This window comes from Amblyomma mixtum, chromosome 3, assembly GCF_055824585.1.
Source record: "Amblyomma mixtum isolate Tamu chromosome 3, ASM5582458v1, whole genome shotgun sequence".
Taxonomy (NCBI): domain Eukaryota; kingdom Metazoa; phylum Arthropoda; class Arachnida; order Ixodida; family Ixodidae; genus Amblyomma; species Amblyomma mixtum.
Genome location: NC_143014.1, coordinates 12424332 through 12452177, shown reverse-complemented (window position 1 = coordinate 12452177; position 27846 = coordinate 12424332). Strand labels below are relative to the sequence as shown.

The 27846-nt window shown below is 46.8% G+C and overlaps 1 protein-coding gene across 8 annotated transcripts in view; it reads left to right on the top strand.

The window, feature by feature from the left end:
- LOC149349231 (armadillo repeat-containing protein 8-like) overlaps window positions 1-27846 on the top strand; it is a 315354-nt gene that overhangs the window by 6223 nt on the left and 281285 nt on the right. For 7 of the 8 annotated variants that reach the window (XR_016289983.1, XM_089578152.1, XM_089578150.1 and 4 more), the window contains 4 exons: window positions 383-576; window positions 7332-7412; window positions 7477-7552; window positions 12041-12417. Coding sequence is in view for 7 of the 8 variants with exons in the window: in XM_089578150.1 (XP_089434276.1) it covers window positions 383-576; window positions 7332-7412; window positions 7477-7552; window positions 12041-12417 (728 nt within the window). In the remaining variant the exon portion in view is untranslated. Of the gene's footprint in view, window positions 1-382; window positions 577-618; window positions 3803-7331; window positions 7413-7476; window positions 7553-12040; window positions 12418-27846 lie in introns of those variants that run through there. The other variant, XM_089578153.1, reaches the window with a different exon arrangement.

The window sequence follows — 27846 nt, the reverse complement described above, 5'->3', positions numbered from 1 at the left end:
GAGCACATGTGCACTGTCGGTGTGCTCAATGAAAACTTTTAGGAATCTTTCAAGGCACTTGACGTGCAAGAATACCCTTTTGAGACACATGTGGCACACCAAAGAACAACTTTCTCATGGCTTTCGCTGAGGTCTTATTTTTCAGCTTGTTTTTGCGAGGTAATTTGCAGTAAATCATTCGCAACATAAATGTTTTTTTTTTCTTTCACTTGTGTGTCGCTGCAGGGAATAGGAGGTGTGTGTCTAGCAAGCCAGGAGATCCGAGTGGCTGATGAAAGGGCCAGAGTCATATTTGTGGAATCGGTGCTTGCAAGTTCCCAAACTGGCTTGTTATCTTGAATTGTGGTCGCCGAGAAAACAGCTGAGCCTGTGTGGACTGCAGGGCTGGTGCACCAGGAGGAGCGCTATGTGGAGGCTTGCCTGTGCTGCCTGCGCACACTGTTCCGCTCGGAGCTGGCACCCGTGGAGTGCATGTACGAGGAGCCCTGGGCTGTGCGGCACCTGCTGATCATGGCCACCCAGATGCGGGCCACCAACCAGGAGTGCATTGCCACCATCCTCATGGCCGTGTGCAAGGCAGGGCTGGTTCCCACTTTAACTCTTTCGCTACCGCGCCATAGGCCATCGATCGCATATGATCGATTCAAATCGCCCGCGCAAAGAAAGCTCATTTTGGAGAGTCGTGTACGTGCTCCGCCATCTAGCTAGCGAGCTCAACAGCTGCTCTTTCGATTGCAGCCTTGGTTTCAGTGTATTGATATGAGGGGGCACCGTGAAAAATAAAACTTTGAACAGCCGCAGCGGCGTCAGCCGGAGAAAATGGCGTCCGCATCGCCGCGCGCTCCTCGAAAACGAAAGCTGACACCGAGTACGTCGGCCGGTTTCGGTTTCGTTTTTTGCAACGAAAGCAGCGGTTATTAGCCGGGCAACAATGTACAAACGTTGGATTTCGGTTTCGACAGCGAGACTTCGCCTCGGGAGCCTGGAACGTCAGCGCGTACTTACATGTAAGTTCTGTTTTCGTTCGCTGTGAGTTTTCTGCGGTTCATATGGTTTGTAATTGATGAGAGTGGTTTATTTTTGTGCTTCAGGGTCTTGACAACGTATGGCGAAGGCAGTTTGCCAAATGCTCAAGGTCGCGTCGCGTTTTTCAACCAACACGACAGCTAGGTGTCCATATCTGTACATCGCTGAGGAGTGGCGCTCGGAGATTATCTCGACTTCTCGACTTTTTTTTGATGCTCTTCACGGCGGAAATGATGAAGACCGTGTGCGGAAACACTAATAAGTATGCATGGATGAAGATTTTCAGCAAGTTCGGCGTGACGGCTCATGGGAAGACGTGAATCTGTTGGAGATGCTGATGTTCATTGGAATCATCATATACATTGGAATTGTTGACCTGCCGCGACTTTATTTCTACTGAAATACCAGAATAATCTATTCTGGCCATCAAAAATTATTTCTCAAAATTGGTTTTTTGCTTTTTTTGTTTTTTTTTTTGCACGTAACGGACCCGGATGATTCAGTGGCGGCAGCATCCATTGGCAAGACTTGGAAAGTGTCCTGGCTTTCGAACCACATCGCTAAAACTTATTTCATTGATTCTGATGTTTTAGAGCTTGCCTAAAATGCCAGATTTTATCAGCTGGCTTTCAGGGAGCAGCTCATTCAAGATATCTTCGGGTATGATGAGGGAAATGAAGTCCACGCCCCCAATCCTCCCATAGAATCCGTTCAACACCAACCGACAAAAATTAAAAAAAGAAGAAACTGCAAGCTCGGCTATCAGAGAACAAGGGAGGAACAAAGATAAAACCTTATGTGAAGCACCTGTCAGTCTACCTCTGCTTCACATCTTCACCCCTGATTGCTCTTCACAGTGGCACCACAGTCATGACCCCTGACTTGACAGGCCATGGAAAGTGCAGTAAATTTTTCTCATAGCTGAAACTGTGAATAATGACAGCTATAAGCATGTGCAACAGTTTGTATATTCCAGTTTTCCTCTAATCAAGTTCTGGCTTAGTGCAGCCGGTAATTTTTGTTTTTGCTATATACTTTTTTTTGTGTGTTTATCAAATTTCACAAATAAATGTTAATTTACTTTCGCACACACAACTCTTCTGTTTGTTTCATTCAGAAGTGTAACTAATAAGCTACAATTTCATGCATTGCAATATGTGCTGGGTGTATTAGTTCTTGAGAAAAAAAATTTTCTTTCCGTACACTCCAAATCGTCCATTTTTCTGCGGTAGCGAGAGTTAAAAGGTTCTCTGGTGAGAGGGCAGTCAAGTAGTGACCCCCTCACCAATTCTGGTGACTGCATGACCGCCTCAGAATAGCACGAAAACAGTACAGCGAGCCTTGCCAAGAATATCAAGTGTTTTGCCTCAGATTCTCATTGGTCAGACAATGATCAGAGTGAAGCTGAAGGGCCTAGCAGCTCTTAAGGCCTTCATGCAATGTTGGGGGCTTGCTTAAAGGGGCAGTGAGGAGAGCTCTATAGATATTTTTTTAAAAGCAAAATCCGATGGTTTGGCATTTCATGGCTTTGTTGCCACTTGGCCGGCAGCGAAAGATGCATTTATTTCTAAGAAATTTGGATTCCAAGTTGAAAAAGTTTTTCCCGCCGCTCTGATTCAAACTTGGGACTCTCTTATGACGACATAGGACTAAGTGACGTGAAACATGACGTGCACATGACGTAACTCAGACTCCGTGATTTCTGGCGGCCAGCAGTGCGACCTAGCAGCAGCTGAAAAGAAAGCTACCGCCGGCTGCACGTTGAAGGCATCTATCGGCTATTGTGGCCGTTGCTACCGTCGCTTCGTTTACGTTTGCACCGGCGTTTTGCCAGCGTTACGATGGATCCTGTTCTCGAAGTCTTCAACGAAGTTCTCGCAAATAAACACCTTTAGCATACCGTGTACCTTGTTACCGTTAGCGGAATACCGGGAGCCCACCTACCGCCGGTGATCAGACGCTGATTGGTCCCGATGCTGCAGGCGTGCGAGTACGTGGCCGGGTACGTGGTGCCATCTGGCGACGTCAAGGAGATTTGCGCATGCATTGGCTGCGCCTCAGTGATTCGTACTTCTCGTGTCTCAGTGTTACTAGAACTATTGGTTCTAGCAACACTGTTTTGTCCTATGACGTCATCACGCTTGTACTTGCGAGTTTGGCCTGTGGCGGCGATACCTGTATTTTGGTTCTTGCTCTTTTCTACGTTACAAGAGCTTTGTTGTCAGTATGAGTGGCGTTTTTGTAATCAGGAGCTGTTATTCTGTCGATACAAGCCAACTTCAATTTCTCCTCAGTGTTCCTTTAACCTGCTGGTCAGGTGGTTTCATTTTCACTGGAGCCGTGAGATCTGCTGCTTTGCAGGTGATTTTTGGGGGATTGCAGATTACTACAAGTCTGTTTTTTTTTTTCTCCAGCATACGTATGGCCGTGAAGGACACTAAAGAGGCAACCTTTTGTAGACGCAGTACTTAGAATTGTAAAAGGAGGGGAAGGTGGTTGTGTCAACACTCGCTGTTTTCATGACAGTGAAAATTATTGGATGTATCATTTATGATACACATGCAAGTTCCATGACATAAACCTGCCTCCTCTTCAAAAACACATGTCCCCTTGTCATCGACGGCCTGGGAGACTCTCAAAGCTGCTTCGTCGCTGAACATTCTTTGCCCAACATTGCACCGAAGCAGACATGAAGCAGGAACGAAATGAGCATGGACTTAAAGTGCCTGCAGCGACAAAAGACCAAAGTGACAAAAGGAACAAAGTGAAAATGCAGGTCTGAAAAGCCTATTTGTGCATCGTGTACGGGTTTTCATTTTTGGTGGGATATTGTATGTAGCGCTTTATGTCTCGATGCATCAGATTAGCTATGAGAGCCACTGTAGTGAAGGATGCGGGATTATTTTTCACTGCCTGGGGTTCCTTGATGTGCTGCGGCATTGCACAGAACACGGACGTCTTTGGAATTTCGCTTCCACCAAAGCACAGACTGGATTCGATGTGCAGCTTAGTATACACACAAAGCGGTTAAAGTCAAATAAGCGAGCAGCATATTTCAAATAATTTTTAGCGAAATGGACAAATTGAAAAGGTCATGGGCACCTGCTTCAGTAAAAAAAATGTGTTTCCGGGCTGTGGTTGTTTATTCGACAACGCCCAGTGTCTTCACTCTGGTACCCTTAGTTTCTTCCATGCAGACCTGGCTGTGTGTGCCACGTACAAGTCAGGGGATGCTTCTGTGGGCGACCTGGATAGCTGCCACGCATGCCCCGACTGAATGCCATGGAAGGCGCGCACTGTCATCCACTCTTCCTTATTTCCACACGCGGAAGGCAACAACTTCTTTTACTTCCCGATGTATCAGATGCACACCTCTCAGTTTCTTCGATAAAAAAGTCTCCGGCTGCCTGAATGGCGCTTTCAGGGTTTGTTCTCAGGTTGCTGAGCGTTGCTTGGTGCTTGACAAGTCCTCCAACACCGTCACACGTGTTTTTCCCATGTCTGGTTGCTGAGAATATCGGTTGGCTATTGGGACAATCGCTCTTTCCAAACTCAAGAAGCTGCTATCTATTTCTGAAATGACTGGCGGCTCCATCCCTGACATACATCACCCTGGAGTACACTGGCAGTCCGCCCGTTCTCTTTGGAGCCAAGCAGGCATCAGTGGAGTCGTGGCTCAAATCATCACTAACAGTCGCGAAACTGTTTGCAGATTTTCTCGTTGTGACCACACATGTAAATTCTGACATTTAGTGGTATGCCTGAACCTCATCAGGGAGCACGACAGTCCAGTTTATGGCAAAATAGAAGTAGAATGCAATGCTCTCATGCTGTGTGCATTTGCTTTTCCTCGTAGATCCATCTTGCCACTAATACCTGAAGCTAATTAAGAAAGATGTCAGCATCCAAAGCCTTTTCCACAAGGTTGCCTGACACTGATTGCATTCATCTAAAAGGCACTGCGAGCTGCCGTGGTGCTCAGTGGCTATGGTGCTCGGCTGCTGTCCCGAAAGACGCGGGTTCGATCCCGGCCGCGGCGGTTGAATTTCTTTGGAGGAGAAATTCGAGGCCCGTGTGCTGTGTGATGTCAGTGCACGTTAAAGAACCCCAGGTGGTCGAAATTTCCGGAGCCCTCCACTACGGCGTCTCTCATAGCCTTAGTCGCTTTGGGACGTTAAACCCCATAAACCAACCATAAACCAACCTAAAAGGCACTGCGTTGATGATGGAATACAAATGAATGCGGGGTGAATGTCATCAGCATCGATTCTGTGGCCAGTGCCATTCTCAAGATCGGCGAGACAAATTTACGTTTATATTTGGTGCAAATGACACACACGCTCGCATCATGCTGGGGATAACATTTTACCCATCGAGGTCTCAAGGGGTAAAATTTTGATAGGCCAATGCCAGCATCAGGATGATCATCTTTGTATATGTGGAATGCCTCTCTAAATGATCTTGTCATGAAACGCATTGCTGCGAATGTTTTTCCCCCATCTATCATAACCAAGAAAGGAGAGCTGTATCTATCACAAATGGCCTCTGAATTGTCATTGAACTTGAAGGAGTTGTCTAGAGGTGGCATGGCACCCACCAATGATTTTGGAGGCATGCTAGCCAAGTGTAGTAACATTCATGCACTTTTGAGGAAGCTGGCATTGATTGTTTTTGTACATTGGCAACAATGCTATTGCGCTTGCCTGGGTGGTCTTTTTTTTCAGCAGAATGAGTTGTGTATTTTGGCGGTCCATACATTTAAAATATATTTTATTCGTTGCTGCGAGCGCTCTGCGTTGCGGAGTGCACATAGCTGCTGCTCGAAGGCCCTCAAAATCGCCACCGTGGGGCAGTGCTCCTGTATGAGTTGAGTGGCAGGGGACAGAAAACTGCTCTGGAACTATGCAGAGGTGATACTGTACCTCAGCATTTAACATAACAGCTGTTGTCTTTCGATGGTCGCCGAGGTCCGAACCTGAAGCAGTATAACGCAAGGCAAGCAAGTGCCGAGTGCAAGAGCAGATGATGCTGGAGGGAGTCTTGTGGCCTTGAGCTTTTGCTACCGCGTGTGGAAGATGCACTGGGCTTGAAGATAAGATAGTGTTGCTCGCTAGTGGCACCATTAGTGTACAGGTGGTTAAAAAAAATGCAGATTTTTTTACCATTCCAGCACCACCACTGGTGATCAAATTTTTTTTTTGAGTACTAACTGTTAGATTTCAGTAATGAAACTTGGCACAGGAAATGAGCCATGTGAGTGGACTTGTGGAAAACTGTGAAGAGCCATGCAGTGAAGAACGCACTCTAGCACAGGGATCTCTTGAGGGTAGGGAAGTACACACCTAACCCTGCTAGCCTCTCAGGGAGCTCCAAGTAGGATGATGCTCGCATGAAGGATTTTTTTCCAGCGTATGTCCATCTTTTCACGTTGTTTACACAACACCCATGTGGGTTCGGGGCAAAGACCGCATTCCTGCACACGGGCTTCTGGCATCTTCATTACAACCGAGCACTGTCTGATGATGTTCGTTCTGTCTGAGATAATTCACATTTTAATTGAGCTTAGTCAGTGCTGATTATAAGTGGGTGCTATTGAAAAGAAAACAAACATCAGCCCATTGTCGAAGATTGCCCTGGCTCACAGGCAGTGCAAAAAAACATGGCAGAACTGGAGAGGTTTCATAAAGCCTTGAGGATGGTGTGAGAAAAGCTGAACGGGAGATTTTTAGGACCAGGTGGTAGGGTTCGCACGTTGAACACACCACACTTGCCAAGTTTGCTTAATGAAGTCTGTTGAGCTAAGAGCCATAAATCACTAATTTGAGGTACTGTGCTCGTGAGTATATGCAAGATATGCGTGCTTCAAGTAAACGTTGCGTGACATGTTGTCAAACTTTTCTGACATTGGTTGCCAGCCCTCGGGCAATTGGAGGCTCCATGCTCCAGTGTGTTTCCAAAGTGCTTGAAATTGGAATAGTGCTCCCAAGGGTTCCAAGTCGAAAATTTTAAATTTCTCGAAATTGCAATTGATCGTTGGCATCACTGAAAAGGCAGGTATGCTAGGATATCTGAGGTCACTCGATGTATACAAAGTTGGGTATGGCTCAGATAATGCATTACAGTCTTATTAGTAAGAGTAATCTGCTCTATGGTACATCCAATAATAATAATAATAAAAATGAATCTTGGATATATCCAAGCGTCCCTTTGAAAATATGTGAAAAAATGTTGTGCCATTGAGCAGAGCTGCATGCAGTGTTGGTGATTGGAAGAGTGTGTGACTTGAGCGTGTTTTGTGTGTTCAGACGCCCGACCATCAGAACTACCTCTGTGCTCATGGTGCAGTTCCCGCTCTGACCGCGCTGCTCTGTTCTCCGGCGTACAAGGTGCGTACAGTGGATGCAACACTGTGGGGAAGGCCGCCCATGGCCCCTCCCTCTCTTTCTGCAGGTGCAACTCCCAACCCTGCGCTGTCTGACGCACATGTGCTACCAGAACCCAAAGGTGTCACAAGCACTGGCGACATGTGAGTGCTTCACACTGGTGTTGCCTGGGAGAACACTTCTCCCATTATATGTCGCTCATATCGCCAGAAAAAATTTATTGCGGCTTGCAAGATCGCAAACCATGTCAGCATGTGTCGCCTCTTACAGGTCCCCGAGCACACTGCCAACACAGCCTGCCCACTTTTGTGTGCACACTTGAGCAGTTTTTCATCGGGATCGTTTCGAGCTAACTTTGGCACCAAAAGTAATTTGTTACTGCGAGGCCAGATGCGATGGTAGGTGGCCTGTGTTGCATATACAGTGAGAAAAGTACCATTATTTTGTTAAAAGCAGCTTCAGTAGCGTTAATTTTTTTTTCTTTGCAGTTGCCACATTTTGCAAGGATTATGTTTTACTTGTTATGAAATATTTTGAAAAGAGAGGCTGCTATTATGCTATATGTCTGTGATTGCCATGCTGCCCATTGCCTTGCATGATTGGTGCAAACGTCAGCAGGTGCTGTGTGCACTTGTGAGGAGGAATCAAGCAGTGCATTCTTTGAGTAGCTCCCTAAAGGGGGTCACATTGTAGCAAGGTGGGAAGTGTAGTTAGCAGTCTATGAATGACTCCTCTGGTCAAACTGTGGCATATTATGGACTGTATGTTCAAGATGGGCATCGTCAACTTAAATTGGGAGAAGTCGCCCCTGAAGTAATCTTAAAATACAGGCCCATCTGTTTATTGCCATTTTTCAGCGAAATTGTCAAGAAGCTAATGATACTTTGATTCACACATTCAACCTACTTTCACAGTAACAATGTAGATTTCACTTAGGATACTACTCTACAGAACTAGCTTTTATATCAGTTACTGATGAAATAAAAAATGTCTGACTTGGGTCATATTGTTGATGCAGTGTTTGTTTATTTCTGATTTCTGTAAAGCTTTTGATACTATTAACCATAATATATTGCTTCATAGATTAGAGTTTTTTTGGAATACACTGCTCAGCCATTTATTATGTTTTATTTGGAACTACCTGTCAGATTGGTCAAAAGTTGTAGGTGTAAATGGTTTCATCTCGGAAAAAAATTACGAAGGGCTGTTAACACTACTCAGGCGTTTTTGTTTTTTTTGCTTTGCTGACGCAGCAGTGGAGGTGTGTTGTGTTTAGATGGCAAGCATCACTGTTTCAATGCACTACAGGCTGCCTCAACAGCTAGAATCACAAATGAAGCAGCAGCGATTGTAGACTGAGCTTTGACACCACAGCTGTTGAAACCGAAACAAACAGTTGAAAGAAGTTCCATGTATAAGGCCCCTAGTGTCCCGGGATTCCATGAAAAATCGCCAATATAAGCATTTTTCGCGGAATTTTCGCGGCAGCCAAATTCTAATTTTTTGATACAGTTGTTGTTACGGACATAGTGGGAATGACAGAACAATGGAAAATGGACTAATTTGCCTTATTTTTGTGAATGCAACATGAGGAAGAGTTTGAGACCTCTGGAAAATTAAAAAAGAAAACATTACTATGATTATGACAGAATAAACCTTTCACGCCCAGTATAGCTGAAGGAGGATCTGCTGCTACCAGAAAAGAGGTTTGCAAGCGTGCCTGGACTTGGTGAACAATTGCCAGTCCTAGCTGCTGAGTGGCAAGTATGCCTGAAAACTCCAGTCCAGACCTCGCAACGTTTCTGTCTAAGTATTTAGATGTCCCATCTCTATGGGCTGCTATTTTCTTTTGCACCTGTTGTGGATATGTATCAAACAAGTGCCATTTTTTGACTGAAGATAACGTTACTTAGTGCTGAGTTACCATATTTACTCGATTCTGACGCGCACCTTTTTCCTGGAAAAAATTGCCTAAAAATGACACGGGCGTTAGAATAGAGTATGAAAATAAAACTGCGCCAGCAATAACCTATTGTGAGGGGAAAACAAAAATGGTGGCTTGGTACTTGATATTATCGATATTGCATACCACAGTCCTGGATACCGAGAGGGCTTGCGAGCATCTTAAGTGTTCCATCAGCGAGGCGCCGACCTGGACTTAGTGAGCATAGAAATGTTGGTTGTGAAAAGGCATGGTTTAAAGAAAGTCTCTAGGCACTCACTGGTGCAGGTGGTGCCAGGGACCACGAGGTCATCGGAGCTGCCAAGGTTGCACTGCGAGGGCACTGTTGGGTGGCTTTCTTTGTGGGAGTAAATGCTAAAGAAGATAAACCGGTTGTTGGGCCTTTACTGTTGCACCGCAGGTGAGTTGAAGCACAGCATATACAAAGGCATTACAAAGCACAACGGGCTCACTTGGAGGAGCACGACGATGCCCTGGAAGATCTGCTCGGTTTTTGTAGCCTCGAGAACCGTTGCACCGGTTTGAACCACATGCCGCCGTGCGGATTGGGCCAGGATGGGCACTGTTTGCCACGGATGCCAGCAGAATGCATGCTCGGGCTGTGCAGCATGCAAGGCATTTGCTCGTGCATCTTATGGTTTCTGCAGAATGTCACGCATTATTAATTCTACATTTGCGGAACTTTGCAGATTCATTATTCTGCATCCATGTTTTCCACTGCTGAAAGTTAGGGGTCGCCGATCGATTTTTCGGACTCGGCGGGACCCAAAAAATAATCCAACAGTCCAAAAAAAAATCCTAGAACTTAAAAAAATAAAACTTTTCTGCAAAAAACCGGCTTTCAAAATCACGGAAATCGCCACTCCCCATGTTCCGCCTGCAAGCGATAATATGAAACTCTATCTGAGTCATAGCTGTGCTTTCCTCATGCCCGCACCCTATCACATCATGATACCAGATAGTGCGATGCGGCCGTGGTCATGCCGCAAATGAAATGCAGTCGCTCAGTCAGTTTGCATGGGGCAGCGCAAAAACAGAGAGGTAACCCATGGGAAGACTCCTCCGACTGCAGTCGCTCTCCCTCCCCCCTTGCATCGCACCGTCCAAGGGACGCTGTGCCGTTTTCAATGCGATCGCGCTGCCCTTTGTAGGCCATCTCGATGGCAATGGAAAGCATCTCATTATCTCCAATGGCAACGATGGAGAACAAATAGCCAAGCCTATCCAAGCCAGTCCGATTGGGCCCTCCGAGCCGATTCCGTTTAAATCCAAGATGGCGCCTTTCACGGTGGCAGCAAACGGGTTGGTAGTGACAGCGATGCCCGCGCGCGTCTATATTAGGCCGAAATAACAAACTTTCAGTTGAAAAACAATCACCACAATGTTGTTGGCGTCTATTTTAGTCCGAAAATTCGAACTTTTAGACTCCATAAAGTCGGAAATATCGGTTGTGAAACTGTACACGTTCCTATGAGGTGCGCAACGGTTCCTCAGCGAAGTCCGAAATTTCGCGCTGGTCCGAATTATTGGAGTCCAAAATATCGGTCGGCTACTGTATAGCAATCTCTAATGTATCATTACAAATAAGAAAACATTTGATGTCTGTACTAGAGCACTGTAATTATTGGCCCGGGCCCTCTACCCTTTACCATTACCTTGGTTTCTCTAATACTTGCCTGGGCCTGGCCCGACGAAACTGACCTACCCGGCCCGGCACGGCCCAAAACAACACAAGAGCTATAAGCATGCTACAGAAACGCTAATGTTCTTATTGCTATGAGTTTCAGTGAAAAAAAAAAACCTCGTTTTTTTAGAACAGAGCTATAAAAGTCTCTAGTTTCGGGTTGAGTTGGTTCTTTTTTTTTGTCCAGAAGAAAGTTAAGTGCCTTGAATAAAAGACATAATAAATTGCTGAAAAACTGAAGCAAGTTTAATTTCCTCAAGCATATGTCCTGTAACATTGCAGTCGGCAAGAGGCAGTGAGGTGTGTTCAAACAGCCGAGGCCTTCTTCTCCCACTCTCACTTATGTCTCACAAAGAAATAAAAAGGCATACAGATGAGGAAGGTCTTACAAGTGTTCCTTATGCATGAACATAAAGAATGAAACCGCACTTCACGGCTGCTGTGAACTAAGCATTTATCCCCTCCGAGGCCTGGATTTGCTCACAAGCACAGCCTCCTCTGTGCAAGTGCCACAGAAGAAATAATGCTGTTGAGACGCGTTAATATTGCGTGTGGAACATTACAAAGCAGACGTGTACTGTGGAAGAGGTAAGTGTGATGCATTCAGAGCCGAAAACAGTGAAGACACAGTTCCTGTTGGTCCCAAGCTACATTGGACTGATTTTCTTGATTCTGTGTGTAGGCGCCATACTTATGCTTCTACTATTCTAAGATGATGGCAAGCAAAAGTAGTATGTCGATGAGACTCAGTTCTTGAGGTTTGCAAGGAGAGCGAGCAGTTAGGACAGCAGAGGAGTGCATATGCTGAATTGCATGCCCAGGATTAACTCTGGAAATGGTTGAAAACAGTTGTCTTCTCGTGATGCACGCGGTGGATGAAAGTGCCTGTCCACTACACAAGCCCGCCAGCTCACTGGGAAAAAATTGCCCGGCTCGGGTTTTTGGGTAAGCCCATGCAGTGCTCTATTCTTGCCTTGTGTGCAGCGAGCTATGGAGGCCGGAGCCTGCCCGACATCTTGGTGACCCTCATGGCCCGAGACAAGTCGACGGAAATGCAGCTGGCTGCAGCCAAGTGCCTGACCTTCCTCAGCCGAGCGGGCGCCCTGCACTCGGAGGACCCCCGCCTGGTGTTCAGGGCCCTGCCCACGCTGGTGCGCATGTGCAAGAAGGAGCGCACCCCCGAGGAGCGGGCACACGGGGCCGAGACCCTGGCCTACCTGGCGGAGGTGGACACGGAGCTGCAGCGCATTGCCAGCATCAGTGACCACCTGATCCCCACGCTGGCCGAGCTGCTCAAGTACCAGCCGCCCTCCGCCGTGGTCCTCTACAAGGGACCCGTGCCAGCAGTCACCATGAAAAAGGTGACACTGGAGCTGCTGTGCTGCGTTGCTTGTAAACTGGGCAGAAAAGAATTCAACAGCTTTGCTAAGAAAAGCTGACTTGAAAAATGGGGAATTTTGCCTGTGTTCTTGTTCCACTTCCAAGAGATACCATATTTTGCTCGCATAATGGACCCACATTTCTTCCATAAAAGTGGACATCAATTTTGGGGGGAGGGTTCATTACATGGGGGGAAAAAAGTTTCCACCCATTTTTCTTATGAGAGTTTAAATTTCACGTACAGTCCAACTCGCTTGTATTTAACTCGGATCAAATTATCCTTTACCGTATTTACTCGCATAATAGGCGCACTTTTTTTCCAGAAAATCAGGTTCAAAGTTCAGGGTGCGCCTATTACGTGGGGTAAAATTTCCCGAAATTTTTCGACTCGCAAAATCGAACATACTGCATAAACGCACCTGTGAACGGGCCGCATCCTGTTTTCCCGAAGGAAATAATTAAAAAAAAATCCCTGTAAGGGCCGCACCCAAACTTTCCACAATCCATGCGGGAATAGCCTTCGGAATGCACACACCATGGCCTCCGCGATCAGCTCCGGCTGCGAGCAACGCACGCTTGGTCGCGGAGGAGCGGAGGCGCGCGCGTGATCAAGGCGGCCGTGCACGCGCACAGAAGCTTCCAGGTGCCGCCCACAGATGGCGCCCAAGGTCAAGCTTATCATTGGAAGCTGTTGGAAGATTAGCACTAGGTGCCCACGGCAAAACCACAAACGAGGCAGTACAAGGGGATATGGGCTGGGCATCGTTCGAAGCACGGGAAGCTAAGAGTAAAATACTATATGAAGAACGCCTGAGGAAATTGGACGATAACAGATGGGCAGCTAAGGTATTTAAATATTTATACAGAAAGAACGTTGACTCACAGTGGCGGAAAAGAACTAGAAAACTAACCAGTAAGTATGCCGGTCATGAGGACGGAGAAAGAAAGAGCATTAAACGACAGGTCAAAAACGCGGAAGTTAAAAATTGGATGAATTCAATGGAAAAGAAACATAGTGTAGAACTATATCGATTCTGGAAAAGGCAGATCAGGAAAGAATTTTTCTATGATAACTCAAGAGGCAGTGCCCTACTTTTTGAAGCTAGATCAGGGTGTCTTAGAACGCGCAGCTACAAAAAGAAATTTAACGAAGAAGATGACACATGTGCAGTGTGTGGTAGATCTGTGGAAACAATTGAACACCTCATAATCAAATGTGATGGTATCCATCCGGATGTCGATGCAGGCACAGTCACTCTTTCTGAGGCCCTAGGGTTTAAAGATAACAATGGTCATGTAAATAAATCTGCAGTGGAAGTCAGCAAAAAGCGATTGGAGGATTGGTGGCTGAAAAGCAGAGATGTGGCATAAGGTTAGAATAGTAGGAAACCGTAGGCAAAGGTGATGGAGAATCTTAATGAGAATTGCCAACACAGTAAACAAAAAAAATAATAAAGAAAGAAAAGCTGAGCATGGTGGCAATTGCCACCACCCCGTTTCAAAGGGGGCGCTCCTATCCATCCATCCATCCATCATCATCATCAACTTTTTCGTCCGCGGCGAGCTTTCGTTATCCTTATCGACATCAGCATCACCAGCTCCAGTTTTTTTATGGCTGTCAAAGGGTCGGTTTCTGTCGTAGCATGTTAGTTCATCGCAGATGTGGCATTCTTGCGCTGCCGCCGAGCGTTGCTATTATAGCATGACGGACAAGTGCCCTAATAGCTACTCCTATCGTCGCGGTTTTTGGGGTCCTAAGTCGGGAAGGTTTCCGGCTGATAAAGTTTTGCAAACAGACGTTTAAAGTGAGCATCCCTGAAAACTGTGCGGCTGTTCCACGCTATGTCGTCGTACGTGCTGTGGGTCCGCAGCATCTGCGACGGCAGCAGCACTAGTGAGGACTAGTAGTCAGTTCAGCAAAAAATTTGTTAAAATAAAGATTGTGGGGGTGGGGAGGCGTCTGCTTGCAATCGTGTAAATACAGTACTGATCACAATGCCAAGTTCGGGGTGCGCCTGTTATGTGAGTAAATACGGTATATCAAATAACATCTCAGCACCGTTAAGCTACAAAGTGAATGTATAGGAAAATGTACGGCTACATCGTACAAACATTAGCCGTCACATATGATTGAACTTCACGCAACACTGGGCAACTGAAGAAGCTGGCTTTCCCGCATAGACCTGCGGGTACTATGGCACTGCGTAGCACGTGCAGGCAAATGATGGCGCGGATTTTTCATGACATGGGCAGCGGGCGCATACCCAGCCATTCAAAATATGCGTTTTTAGCACATTGCATCAGTAGTGTGCCCGCACAGTGCAGCAGTTCACACGTATGGTCTGTCGTGCTGCCTTGGGCAATTTCGTATGGTTTTCGCCCTAAACTGGGATCTGCTTATGGCGAGTGATGAAAGGAAAGATCGTAGCTTGGAGAAACTACTTTGTGGCATTGATGGGTTGACTTATTTTCAACTGCACTCATTTTTATGGAAAGGAGAGTGCTTAGCTTGCCCGCTCGGAGAAGAAACTACGTCGTTTAGTTTAGTTTATAGGAGTTCAGCATCCCAAAGCGACTCAGGTTATGAGGGACGCCGTATGAAGGGCTCCCGAAATTTCGACCTACTGGATTTCTTTAAAAAGGGCTATGCTATAAATTGACATTACATAAAGCAGACGAGAGATAGGCATTCCATCACTCGTCACCCCAGCGCAAGAATTTTTGAGCTAGCATCAATAGAGAGGTTTAGAATAGGGTCGGGGGGAATAGGGTGACCCTATCTGCATGCGCTTAGCATTAGGGGAACAAGTTCACGTTTTCTGCCTATAGAATTGGGTCGCGGATGGTCGCTTTGCTTGAAGGCAGTGCCATGACGACACAAGAGAACAGCAGTTCGCAATTGATGGTGCAATGCTGGAAGTAGTAAGAGAATATGTCTATTTAGGGGAGGTAGTGACCGCTGATCCGGATCATGAGAGGGAAATAACTAAAAGAATAAGAATAGGGTGGAGCGTATATGGCAGGTTCTCTCAGATCATGAATGGCAGCTTACCAATATCCCTCTAGAGAAAAGTACACAACAGCTGCATCTTACCCCAATACTTACCTATGGGGCAGAAACGTGGAGCCTAACAAAGAGGGTTCAGCTTAAGTTGAGGACAATGGGGCAAACTATGGAAAGGAAAATGATAGGTGCAACATTAAGAGATCGGAAGTGGGTTAATGACATCCTAGTTGAAATCAGGAGGAAGAAGTGGGCTTGGGCAGGGCATGTAATGCGAAGGCAAGGTAACTGCTGGTCCTTAAAGGGGTGGAGACACCAAATTTGTGGTTCGCGCGTTCTTAGTTTCAAACGTTTCTTATGGCTCCAGGAAGCATGATACACACTCAAAGAGTCATATATTCATAGTGAATAATTTATTATCGCATTTTTAGGTGAACGATTTTCGGTTTCGGTTTCGGAACGCCGAGTTGTACAGTGACGTCACAGAGGGGGAAGATCAACTACTTTGCTTGGTCACGTGGGCCCACAAAAGTTGTGACGCACCTACTGCTGCATCGTCTGCTTTCTCACACACGTGCTGACCAGCGCATGAAAAAAAACAACGGCATGGCTAGACCCAGCAGCTCGGATTCTGACGGATCTAATTCCAATGAGTGAGGAAATCGACTTTTTTTTGATCGCATGCTAATATCACCTTCGCGGGTTTCGTGTGAGGATGCGAAACACTTTGCAAAATGCCAGTAACCATCTCTGCGCTGCTCTACCCAAGCTGCGCCCACAACTGGTGTCACACTTCGCCGCTGTGCAGCAGCACCTGAGCGCTGCTTGGGATGGTGTACAAATATCCCAAGAAAAAACGAGATCGCCTTGTTATCAAACCTGCCAGCTATACTCGAGCAGCGACAAAGCATGCGTGCTTATGTTGGGAGCTTTCGGCAACGGCAGCACTCGCGGGCACTCCGGGTGACGAGCTCTGCTGCTGCCTGGCTGCCGTGGTCGTCGCTAGGCCTATAGCCTGTTTCGCAAGCGGCCGGCGCTTCGGAAGTCGCCTGCGCTATAATAAAAGGCCTACTTTTCACAAATAGCTTTAGTGTCAACAGCATCATCTCACAATAAAATAATAGTATGGTCAATCTCCTCGACGCCTTCGGCGGCGGAGCTAGCGGGCGCCAGGTGAGCCGCACCCCAACGTCGGGCCAGTGGCAGCTGCGAGGCGGTTGTGGCAAGAAATTTGCTCTTATCACAGTTGTCACCTCTACCAGCTGCTCAGTATTGGTCAGCGATCCTTAAAAATGACACTTTTTTCACACTTCTTGTCCCATGGTTTATTATTTACGTCAAGAACACTCTTTAGCTCGATTTTATGACGTCGTCCGCGTATCCAGGCTGGCTGACAGGCCGGCAGGCTCGGCGTACTTCACGCCCGCACAAGAAAATACAAAACAGCCATGCTACCAGAAAGGATGCTTCCTAGATTCGAGATACGACAGCATGACTGTGCTAAAAGTGGATCTTTCGGCAACGACACTGCCTGCGGCAACGCCGGGCCACGAACTGCGCGCTGGTCCCAGACTGCCCTAGTCGTCGCTAGGCCTAGCTGGTTTCGCGTCGACTTCGCACCTCAGGGCGCTTCGGGACTGGCCAGCGCTCAGAAACGTGCTCCGCTCGGCACCCCTTTACTGTGAACTCGTCCCATAATAAAAGATATGTTCGATTTCCACGATGTCTTCAGCAGTGGAGCTAGCAGACGGCAGGTGAACCGCACCAGGTAGCAGCAGCACAAAACCGGCTATGGGATGAAATTTGCTTGCATCGCAGTCATCACTTCTACAGTAAAAGCTCGTTATTTCGACACTGACGGGACTGGGAAAATTGTCGAATTATCCGAATGTTGAATTATCGAATGAACAACAAAAAAGCAATGTTTGCCGCAACCTTTATTTGGCAAAGAAATCTGTTATCGTCGCCTGCTTTTTCGAGCGAATTTGAGCGACTGCGATAGCTCTAACAGCTGCCAGGTGCTCCGCGGCACACGCACCGTCAGGGATTTGTTCACAGAAGCCCTCCCGCACGGACAAGGCTTCTGCGGCTTCTTTCACCGTGCATTTCAGCATTTGGGACAACTGCTCACAATCGTCAGTGCAGGCACTGCGCGCTACCCACTTGAAAACAGCGCGGGGAGGAGGTGAAGAAGCGCGGCTTCCGCCGCTTATCTGTTCTTTCAGCCAGCCTCCATCTGTCCGCTTCGTGGTTGTTGCTGCGAGGCAGGCGCATCTTATCTTTTCTTTTTATCTTTCCTCTGATCTTTTAAATCTCCTCTATCTGCACTAGGCAGCGGTGGTTGCTCTGTTGAGCCAGTAGGCAGGCCCGTGCAATGTCCTTTCATCCTTCTCTCAGTCGCAACAACAACAAGCAGGGCAGTAAACACGCTGACAAAGCACGCAATTACCAAAAAGGCCCCGCCTTATGGTTAAACAACCCCGATCGTAGCAGCAAGAACACATGGAAACGACGTAACAGCAAGAACACATGGAAACGACGACACACGCCAAAACGAGACTTGCTGTCGACTGGGTTAAGCGGATGACACCAACAAGACTGCTGCGACACAACAAAGCACAAAGAAAAGACGCCAGCCGCATCGGCCGCCGGTAACATCGCTTCCCTCTCCCTCTCTCACGCTGGTGATGATGATGACCATACGGATGGCCTATCAGCCGTACCGTAGCGCTGCTCGTGGCAGTGTTCTTTTTTTCTTTTTGCTCTTGGCTTGGCGGGCTGCGGAGTGAAGTCGAATTAACCGACACACGGCAAAATTTGTTTGAATTAACGAGTTTCGCCCCATAGACTTCTATGTATAATTGTAGGGACCTCGCGTGCGCGTCGAATTATCCGATTTTCTGAATTAACGGGGGTCGAATTAACGAGCTTTCACTGTACCAGGAACTCAGTATTTGCCAACGATTGTCAGAAATGATGCATTTTTGATATTCATATATCCCAGGGTTTGCTATGAACGTGAACAAACAATACTATCGCGTTCTTCAGATGCCAGCGGTCGGCATGAAGACTGGCGCAGGCCGCCCGGCTCCAAGGAGTGCGCCCTATGTCATCATGACGCTGCCGCTTCCCGTCGTTGCGTTTGCCGCGAGCGGCCCGCCGTTGACATCTAGCAGGCTGGATGCAGGCGACGAGCTGCAATTGGATATTGCGACGCTGTTCGCAACGGCGCGCCGCAGATCACGCTCACTTTTCGCACATGTGTCCCCGCCTTTAAGTATAGTTCGGCAATCCGTTGACAAAAACTAACCGAGGAGTGGCGGTTAGCAGCAAATGTGGCTCGCTGGTGCGTCGACTGCGCTCACGTGGCTGTGCCCCGCTCATCGTACGTCACTGTATTTTGGTATGACGTCACTAAAAGTTTAATTTTTCTACCTACCTTGTGACGTCAGTGTTGATGGCGCTAGCGATGGGTCTAGATCGTGAGAGTGAGCATTTAGGTAATCTTTGGAACTGAATTAAAAATATTTTTTAAACGTTTGTTGTGTCCAACACCTGGATTGGATATTGCGACGCTGTTGCGTCCAATTGGATATTGCGACGCTGTTCGCAACGGCGCGCCGCAGATCACGCTCACTTTTCGCACATGTGTCCCCGCCTTTAAGTATAGTTCGGCAATACGTTGACAAAAACTAACCGAGGAGTGGCGGTTAGCAGCAAATGCGGCTCGCTGGTGCGTCGACTGCGCTCACGTGGCTGTGCCCCGCTCATCGTACGTCACTGTATTTTGGTATGACGCCACTAAAAGTTTAATTTTTCTACCTACCTTGTGACGTCAGTGTTGATGGCGCTAGCGATGGGTCTAGATCGTGAGAGTGAGCATTTAGGTAATCTTTGGAACTGAATTAAAAATATTTTTTAAACGTTTGTTGTGTCCAACACCTGGCTGTGAGTGCCCTTGCATACATAGGAATCCCATAGCAGGCTTTTTATAGCTTCAAAATTTGGTGTCTCCACCCCTTGAAGGGTAACGGAGTGTATTCCAAGAGAAAGCAAGGGCGGCAGAAAGTTAGGTGGGTGGATGAGGGTGGCAGCAACTTGCGAAGGACAGGGTTGATTGGAGAGAGAGGCCCTGCAGTGGGGCTGATGATGAGGTTAATATGGATGCTGTATTTTTTCATTGTGTAAATAAAACTACATGTAAACTGACTACTTAGGAAATGTGAAAAATGATGCAAATATTTTTTTTTAAATGCGGACATGTTCAGTCCGAGCCAAGACTACCCACACGGGAAGTTGCCGCTGTAGTGCCTAGAATGTGTCGACCGTGGCCTCCCGGGTGGCACCGGGAGCAATGAATGCCACCGCAAGGAGTGCTGCAGAGCGGGTGGGTGTGGGCCGCGCTCTGCAACTGCTGCAAGGGGACTGCTCAATTTTTCGCTTTCATTTGGTATATTAGCTCTATGCTTTCATTAAGCTGTAACAGACTCGACTACAAGTGTCAGGGTTTGTTTTGAGTATTTGACAAGAGGCGGCGTATTTAACGGTTGTATGCAGCATGCAGCGATGGCGTAGAGGTAGAGCATCCGCCTCGCGTGCAAGAGGACCGGGGTTCGAATCCCGGTACCAGGCAATTCTCCACCGGATTAAAAAAAAAAATAAAAACTCCACGTGTCGATGGAATTGCATACCCAGGCTTGGAGTGAGGCCTGATTTCGGTGACCAGAACCGACAACGCACTTCCTCACCAGAACAGGATTTGGCCACCCTGGTGTAGTACATGGCCATAACCTTCTATGAACAAACCAATTAACCCTCGGCCCTCGGTGCCCAGCGGCTGCGGAACAACTGACCAAGGCGGCGGTCAGATCTGTGACGCAGCGGAGGGTGCTAAGAATCTCTGGCTCCAGACAGGCCGCCATTGGAAACTGAACCTGGCAACGTTTAACGCAAGAACCTTATCAAGTGAGGCTAGCTTAGCAGTGCTGTTGGAGGAATTAGCCGGTATTAAATGGGATGTCATAGGGCTTAGTGAGGTTAGGAGGACAGATGAGGCGTATACAGTACTAAAGGGCGGGCATGTACTGTGCTATCGTGGATTAGCAGATAGGCGAGAACTAGGTGTGGGATTCCTCATTAATCAGGATATAGCTGGCAACATCGAGGAGTTTTACAGTATTAACGAGAGAGTGGCAGCTATCGTAATTAGGTTTAATTAGAGGTACAAGCTGAAGGTGGTGCAGGCCTACGCGCCTACATCAAGCCATGATGACCAGATAGTTGAAAGCTTCTATGAGGATGTGGAATCGGCAATGACCAAAGTAAAATCACAGTACACTGTACTGATGGGCGACTTAAGAGGGTTCACCAGTGGCAGTGTCCATAGGAAATACATGGGAACTTTCAGAAGGTATACCGTGTCTAAACATGGCTCGATTTTCACGAGGTTTGTGGCAGCGTTTTCTTCTTTAGTGAATAGAGGAAATGTTGCGGGCAGATTTTATTGTTTAAGTTGCATTTTTTTACCAATTAGACGCAAAGTTCCAGAAAAATGCTGCTTTTAGATATGTCGAACTTCCCTGTCATCTCGGGAAAAAACTCAGCCAAATATCAAAATTTCGTCCACAACATTTCCTCCCTTTTTCATTCTTGATTGTTAAGCCGCAATTTCTATCCGTATCGAACCTAGTGTTTGCGTTTTACAGGCTCTGAAAGTTGTGTATGTATTTTCTGCGGGGATTTGAATTTCGCGCTAAAATTTTACTAGTGCGACGTGGCTCCACCTGGCGACAACTTATTTTGTCGCTACTACACTCTACCACAAACTTCTTGCTTGTCTGTGTTCATGCGCACACTTTTTTCTTAGAACCTGGACAAACTTTATTTCTTTCGTTCCTTTTTTTCTTGCTTGGGCTGTATTTGGAAAGGATTTCTGCTTTTCTTTTTTTTCTCGAGCTTCTGGTGCCAAAAGGAAGGGGGATGCAAGGCCACACCCAAAAGCACCTCACTCTCCCCCCCCCCCCCTTAGCTCACACAGTAAGGCATTGTTCGCCCCAAAACACTCGTGAGTCGAGTTATCGGGTCAAAAACCGGTTACTGGGTCCATGTAAACGTGCCGAGTCGAGTCAGGAGTCAAGGGGTCGGGACCAGTAAATTCCTTTTTTTTTTTTTTGACTGAACTCCATCCTGCCCCGATGTGCTTGCAAACTCTATCGAGCCGAAAAAACGGAGGGGAGAGGATAAATGCAAACTTGTTTTTCACTTGCGCCATCGCACCTGCGAAGCAGCAGTGGTGTGCCTCAATCTTGGATGCTACCACCAGTGGCGTAGCCAGAAATTTTGTTCGGGGGGGGGGCTCATGTTGCAGCGCGGCCTCCTGATAGAATTTGTGGAGAGATCAAACGCAATAATAAATGCATTGCAATTGACAATGCCATTGTGTATTAGGTAACGCTACGCACTGTCTAGACAAGTGAAATATGTATTTTTTAAATAAAAAAAATGTATTCGTATGTTCAAAAATCGTGGCAGACATAACTGATACCAATGCTTCCATGTTTTTGCGTATTTAATAAGTAAAGAAAATACCACACGAAGTCTAGAGCTATATCAGTCCGAAACGAGCAAAACAGTGCATGCCGCTGATATGAAAAAACCACAGTTCTCGTCCTTTCAAGTTTCATCCAACTTTGATTTGCTTGGTGCCTTGTTGGTGCTGAGAAGCGGAAAATGGGTGTTCGGCGCTGGGAAGGCTCGTACGAGACTAGGCAAAGTAAGCTACAGGCTGTCACTACAACCCAGGACATGCTTCTGTAGCTATGTAAGGAAAGCTACGCAGGAATGGGAAGAAAACCAGTCATAAGGCCTTGTGCTAGGAGCTCCTTTCTTTCCTATTATTTGGAGACTGACTACACAGGTGTTCAACACAATGGGACCTTTTCTGGGTAATGTCCTGGGGATGCACCAAGCCTCGCTTCCGTCATTTTAACCAACCACACCTGTCTGCTCAGCCGAAACCAGTAGCCCCCCTCTACCATTGTAAAAGAATTTTCTCAGAAAAGAAGGAAGAAAGCTTAGGCAACCCAAACCGGAAACGCTAAATTGGTGGGTTACTGGGAAATGGTCTATTGTCTGACCCCCACATCCTTCTTTGCTCAATGGCTTGAGAGGGGTTAACTTTTTTGTGCTTCGGTCCCAGGAAACTTGGCCACATACCTACACAAAGTTCTGGGCTCTACTTTTTGTACGCGGAAGAACGAATACTTTCGTGTCGCGGTGTGGTTTACACACCTGGAGGGGGTATAGAACTTACCTCCTTTTTGGGGTACTCAGGTGCTGCCATCTATCGACAGAAAAAGTTCAAATCTGAGTTGCCTTGTAGCTGGTGAACCCTCTTAATTGCGAAGGTGGGTAAAAAGCAGGCTGGAGACAAGGCCGTAGGTGACTATGGCATAGGTTCTAGGAACAGTAGGGGAGAGTTATTAGTAGAGTTCGCAGATAGAAATAATTTACGGATTATGAATACCTTCTTCCGCAAACGAGCAAACAGGAAGTGGACGTGGAAGAGCCCCAATGGTGAGACTAAAAATGAAATAGACTTCATACTGTGTGCACACCCTGGCATCGTAGAGGATGTGGAGGTCCTCGGTAAGGTCCGTTGTAGCGACCACAGAATGGTAAGGTCTCGTGTTAGCTTAGATTTGAAGAAGGAACGGAGGAAACTGGTGAAGAGAAAGGCTATTAACGAGTTAGCATTAAGAGGGAAGGTAGAGGAATTCAGCATGTCGCTGCAAAACAGATTTTCGGCTTTAACTGAAGAAGATGACCGTAGTGCTGAAACAATGAATGATAATCTTACAGCTATCGTTACAGAGTGCGCCGCAGAAGTAGGTGGTAGGATTGTTCGACAGGATACCAGCAAGCTATCTCAGGAGACTAAAGATCTGATTAAGAAACGTCAAAGCATGAGGACGTCTAACTCCACAGACAGGATAGAACTAGCAGAGCTATCGAAGTTAATAAATAAGCGCAAGGTAGCCGACATAAGAAAGTTTAACATGGAGAAGATCGAGCATGCTCTAAGGAACGGAGGTAGCCTAAAATCAGTGAGGAAAAAACTGGGCATAGGTAAAAACCAGATGTATGCGCGAAAAGACAAACAGGGCAATGTCATCAGCAATATGGATAAGATAGTTGAATTAGCCGAAGAGTTCTACAAAAATCTATACAGTAGCGAATCTAATCATCAAGTTACTGAGGGAGGCAGTCGAGCACAGCAATGGGACATCCTGCCAGTAACGAAGGAGGAAGTAAAGAAAGCCTTAGGAGCAATGCAAAGAGGGAAAGCAGCTGGTGAGGATCAGGTAACAGCAGATTTGTTGAAGGACGGAGGAGAGATTGTGCTACAAAAACTAGCCACCCTGTATACGCAATGCCTTGTGACCTCGAGAGTACCAGAAGCTTGGAAGAACGCTAACATTATCTTAATTCATAAGAAAGGAGACGTCAAGGACTTGAAGAATTACAGACCAATCAGCTTATTGTCCGTTGCCTACAAGGTATTTACTAAGGTAATCGCTAATATTGTCAGGACAACCTTGGACTTTAGTCAACCAAATGATCAGGCAGGCTTTCGTAAAGGATACTCGACAATAGATCACATTCACACCATCAATCAGGTGATAGAGAAATGCGCAGAATATAACCAACCCCTATATACAGGGTGTTTCACCTAAGACTTTCTGCAATTTTTAAAAATAGGCAAATTAAAATTTTATGCCGGTCTTTTTGGGAAATGTTGTATTCTGTGTAAAGTAAAATCAGGAGCTCTAAAAGGTACTAATTAACTCAATAATTAACAAAGATTAAATAATTAACTTTTTAAATATGGCAGATTGGAGGTACATTGAAATTGCAACTTTGAGATGCCGGTCAGGCAAAGCCATATCGTATTTTAAACGAAAAAAAAAATCACATTTTTTTCGCACTGCAGCGCTCGCAATTCTGGCAGTTTTCGACGCGCGAAAACGAAACCGAGCAGACGAAGCGCACCACGAGGCACGTCCACGTGTAACGCAGTCAGGATGTTACCGGGCGAACCGCGCTGCCGGAGGCGGCCCCTCCCATTCGCGAAATGGGCGTCTGGCGCAGAGTCATCGTTTGAGCGCCGGCTCTCATCGGCTGTCTGACTCTGTTCTTAACCCAGGGCTGTCTTCGTGGTATTTCATGGGACGCCGCCACATTTTTCTTTCTTTTAGTTTGCACTGCGTGAACGTTTGCTTTCAACTGACCGATAAGCTTGTTGCACAGGGGTTCAATACTTCAAGCAGGATCTGAATTCTTTCTTAAAATACGTTCAAGAGCAAGACAAGGTTTCCTCCAGGTTTTAAGAAGCTGTTATGGTTTTTCTGTTCGCAATGAAATTAGTTGATGTGCATGCTTTTCTCCAACAAGATTTAGCGGGAAACCTTTAGATCACTGCACACAAAATTACTGTTAATATGCCACTCTGCTTCGACGACAAATGAAAATAAACATCGGGACGGTAAGCTGAGAGCACTTTAGAAGGGTAGACTATGCAGAAACAGTCATTGCAAATCAGTCTCCTTAACGTATGTGCTCGAAGTGACCTCCTTGCATTGCAATGCACATCATCTAGCGATCTTTCACTGAGTTTACCGCTCGCACGATCACTTCTTGAGGGACATGTTCAAGTGACGTTTTGATTCTTTGTTTTAGGTCGTCGAGGCTCGCCGGTTCGGATACGTACACTTTGCTCTTTATGTAACCCCACAAAAAAAAATCGAGGGGAGACAAGTCTGGTGAACGCGGTGGCCAGGCAATTGGTCCGCCGCGCCCAATCCGCTGTTCGGGGAAGGAGCTGTTAAGAAATTGCACAGCCCGGGAAGCAGAATGTGGAGGTGCTCCATCATGCTGAGACCACCTCAGGGCGTTCAGCGGCAACTCCGAAACGAAATCGGACACACAATTCTTTAAAATGTAGTCGGTATAACTCTTGCCGGTGAGATTCCCATCAATAAAATAAGGGCCAATAATCTGACCTCGAAAAATTCCGCACCACACATTTGCCGACCAGCGAACCTGATGGTGGTGTGGGCGAAGCCAATATGGGTTTGTCTGGGACCAGTAGTGTGCGTTGTGCACATTGATAATTGCGTTCCTGTTGAACTGGGCCTCGTCAGTCCACAAGATATGGTGCAAGAAGTCAGGGCACTCATCGCATTGGATCAAGCACCAATTACTGAAGTCCAGCCTTTTGTCATAGTCACTGGCCGTCAATTCCTGATGCAGACACAAATGGTAAGGATGGTATCTGTGCACTGAGAGCAGCCGCCAAACAGTGGAAGAACTGGCACCGGTCGCTCGGGCGATTTCTCGCACGCTAGCTTCTGGCTTCACAGCGACGTACCTTATTACAGCTGACTCATGTGATTCGGCTGCTGGTGCTTTTCGCTTTCTCCTTTGAGGCTCCACAGATCCAGTTCTACGGAATCTATTGAAGATGCTCCTGAAAGTTGGGAGTGCGGGAACACGAGAAGCAGGATTCTTCGCCTTGAATAAACTTGCTGCCAGAGGTGCGTTTTCATTTGCATTAACATAGGCAATAACAATGTCCACCTTTTCAGCAGTCGAAAAGTTACGCGGCACTGTCGGAGCCATGCTGAAGGCACGTCCAGAGATGTGGCAGAAAGAGCACAAGCCAAGCCTCAAAACAAGAACTCGTTACCGAAAAAAAAAAATCTAGACACCGATTTGCCCGATGTCTATGCTTGCAACTGTTTTCTTTTTCTTGCACCTCTTTCGCAGCCAAAAACTGAAGCCTAGGCGAGCTGATATGCCCAAACTGTCAGCGCTACGCCCGGACCGTGACGAGGCGCGCGCGCATTGCGTTGGCAATATCTCAGATGCCTACGAGTCGATGACGCTGCGCTAGACGAGCATTTCGCGAGCGGCAGCGGCCAAGCCGTCCAGCCAGTGACGTCATGACTGCGTCACTCGTGGGCGTCCCTAATAGCGCGCTTCGTCTGCTAGGTTTCGGTTTCGTGCGTCGAAAACCGCCAGAATTTCCAGCGCTGCAGTGCCAAAGAAATGAGCTTTTTTTCTCGTTTAAAATTCGATATGGCTTTGCCTGACCGGCATCTCAAAGTTGCAATTTCAATGTACCTCCAATCTGCCATATCTAAAAAGTTAATTATTTAATCTTTGTTAATTATTGAGTTAATTAGTACCTTTTAGAGCTCCTGATTTTCCTTTACACAGAATACAACATTTCCCAAAAAAGACCGGCACAAAATTTTAATTTGCCTATTTTTAAAAATTGCAGAAAGTCTTAGGTGAAACACCCTGTATAGCCTTCATTGATTACGAGAAAGCATTTGACTCAGTGGAAACCTCAGCTGTCATTCAGGCATTGCGGAGTCAGGGTGTGGAAGAGTGTTATGTGAAAATATTGGAAGATATATACAACGATTGCACAGCTACTATAGTTCTCCATAAAGTCAGCAATAAAATTCCAATACAGAAAGGTGTCAGGCAGGGAGACACGATCTCGCCAATGCTCTTCACTGCCTGCTTACAGGAGGTATTCCGGGGACTGGAATGGGAACAGTTGGGGATAAGAGTTAATGGAGAATACCTGAGTAATTTACGATTCGCTGATGACGTTGCCTTGCTAAGCCACTCAGGACAAGAACTGCAAAGCATGATCAATCAGTTAGACAGGCAGAGCAGAACGGTGGGGCTAAGAATTAACATGCAGAAAACCAAAGTAATGTTCAACAGCCTAGCAAGGCAACAGCAGTTCGCCATTGGTTGCGAGGTGCTGGAAGTAGTAAGAGAATATGTCTACTTAGGGCAGGTAGTGACCGCAGATCCGGATCATGAGAGGGAAATAACTAGAAGAATAAGAATGGGGTGGAGCGCATATGGCAGGTTCTCTCAGATCATGAATGGTAGCTTACCAATATCCCTGAAGAGAAAAGTATACAACAGCTGTATCCTACCGGTACTCACCTATGGCGCAGAAACGTGGAGGCTAACAAAGAGGGTTCAGCTTAAGAACAACGCAGCGAGCTATGGAAAGGAAAATGATAGGTGTAACGTTAAGAGATCGAAAGCGGGCGGAGTGGGTGAGGGAACAAACGCGGGTTAATGACATCTTAGTTGAAATCAAGAGGAAGAAATGGGCTTGGGCAGGGCATGTAATGCGAAGGCAAGATAACCGCTGGTCCTTAAAGGTAACGGAGTGGATTCCAAGAGAAAGCAAACGTAGCAGGGGACGGCAGAAAGTTAGGTGGGCGGATGAGATTAAGAAGTTTGCGGGGATACAGTGGCCGCAACTCACAAAGGACAGGGTTAATTGGAGAGACATGGGAGAGGCCTTTGC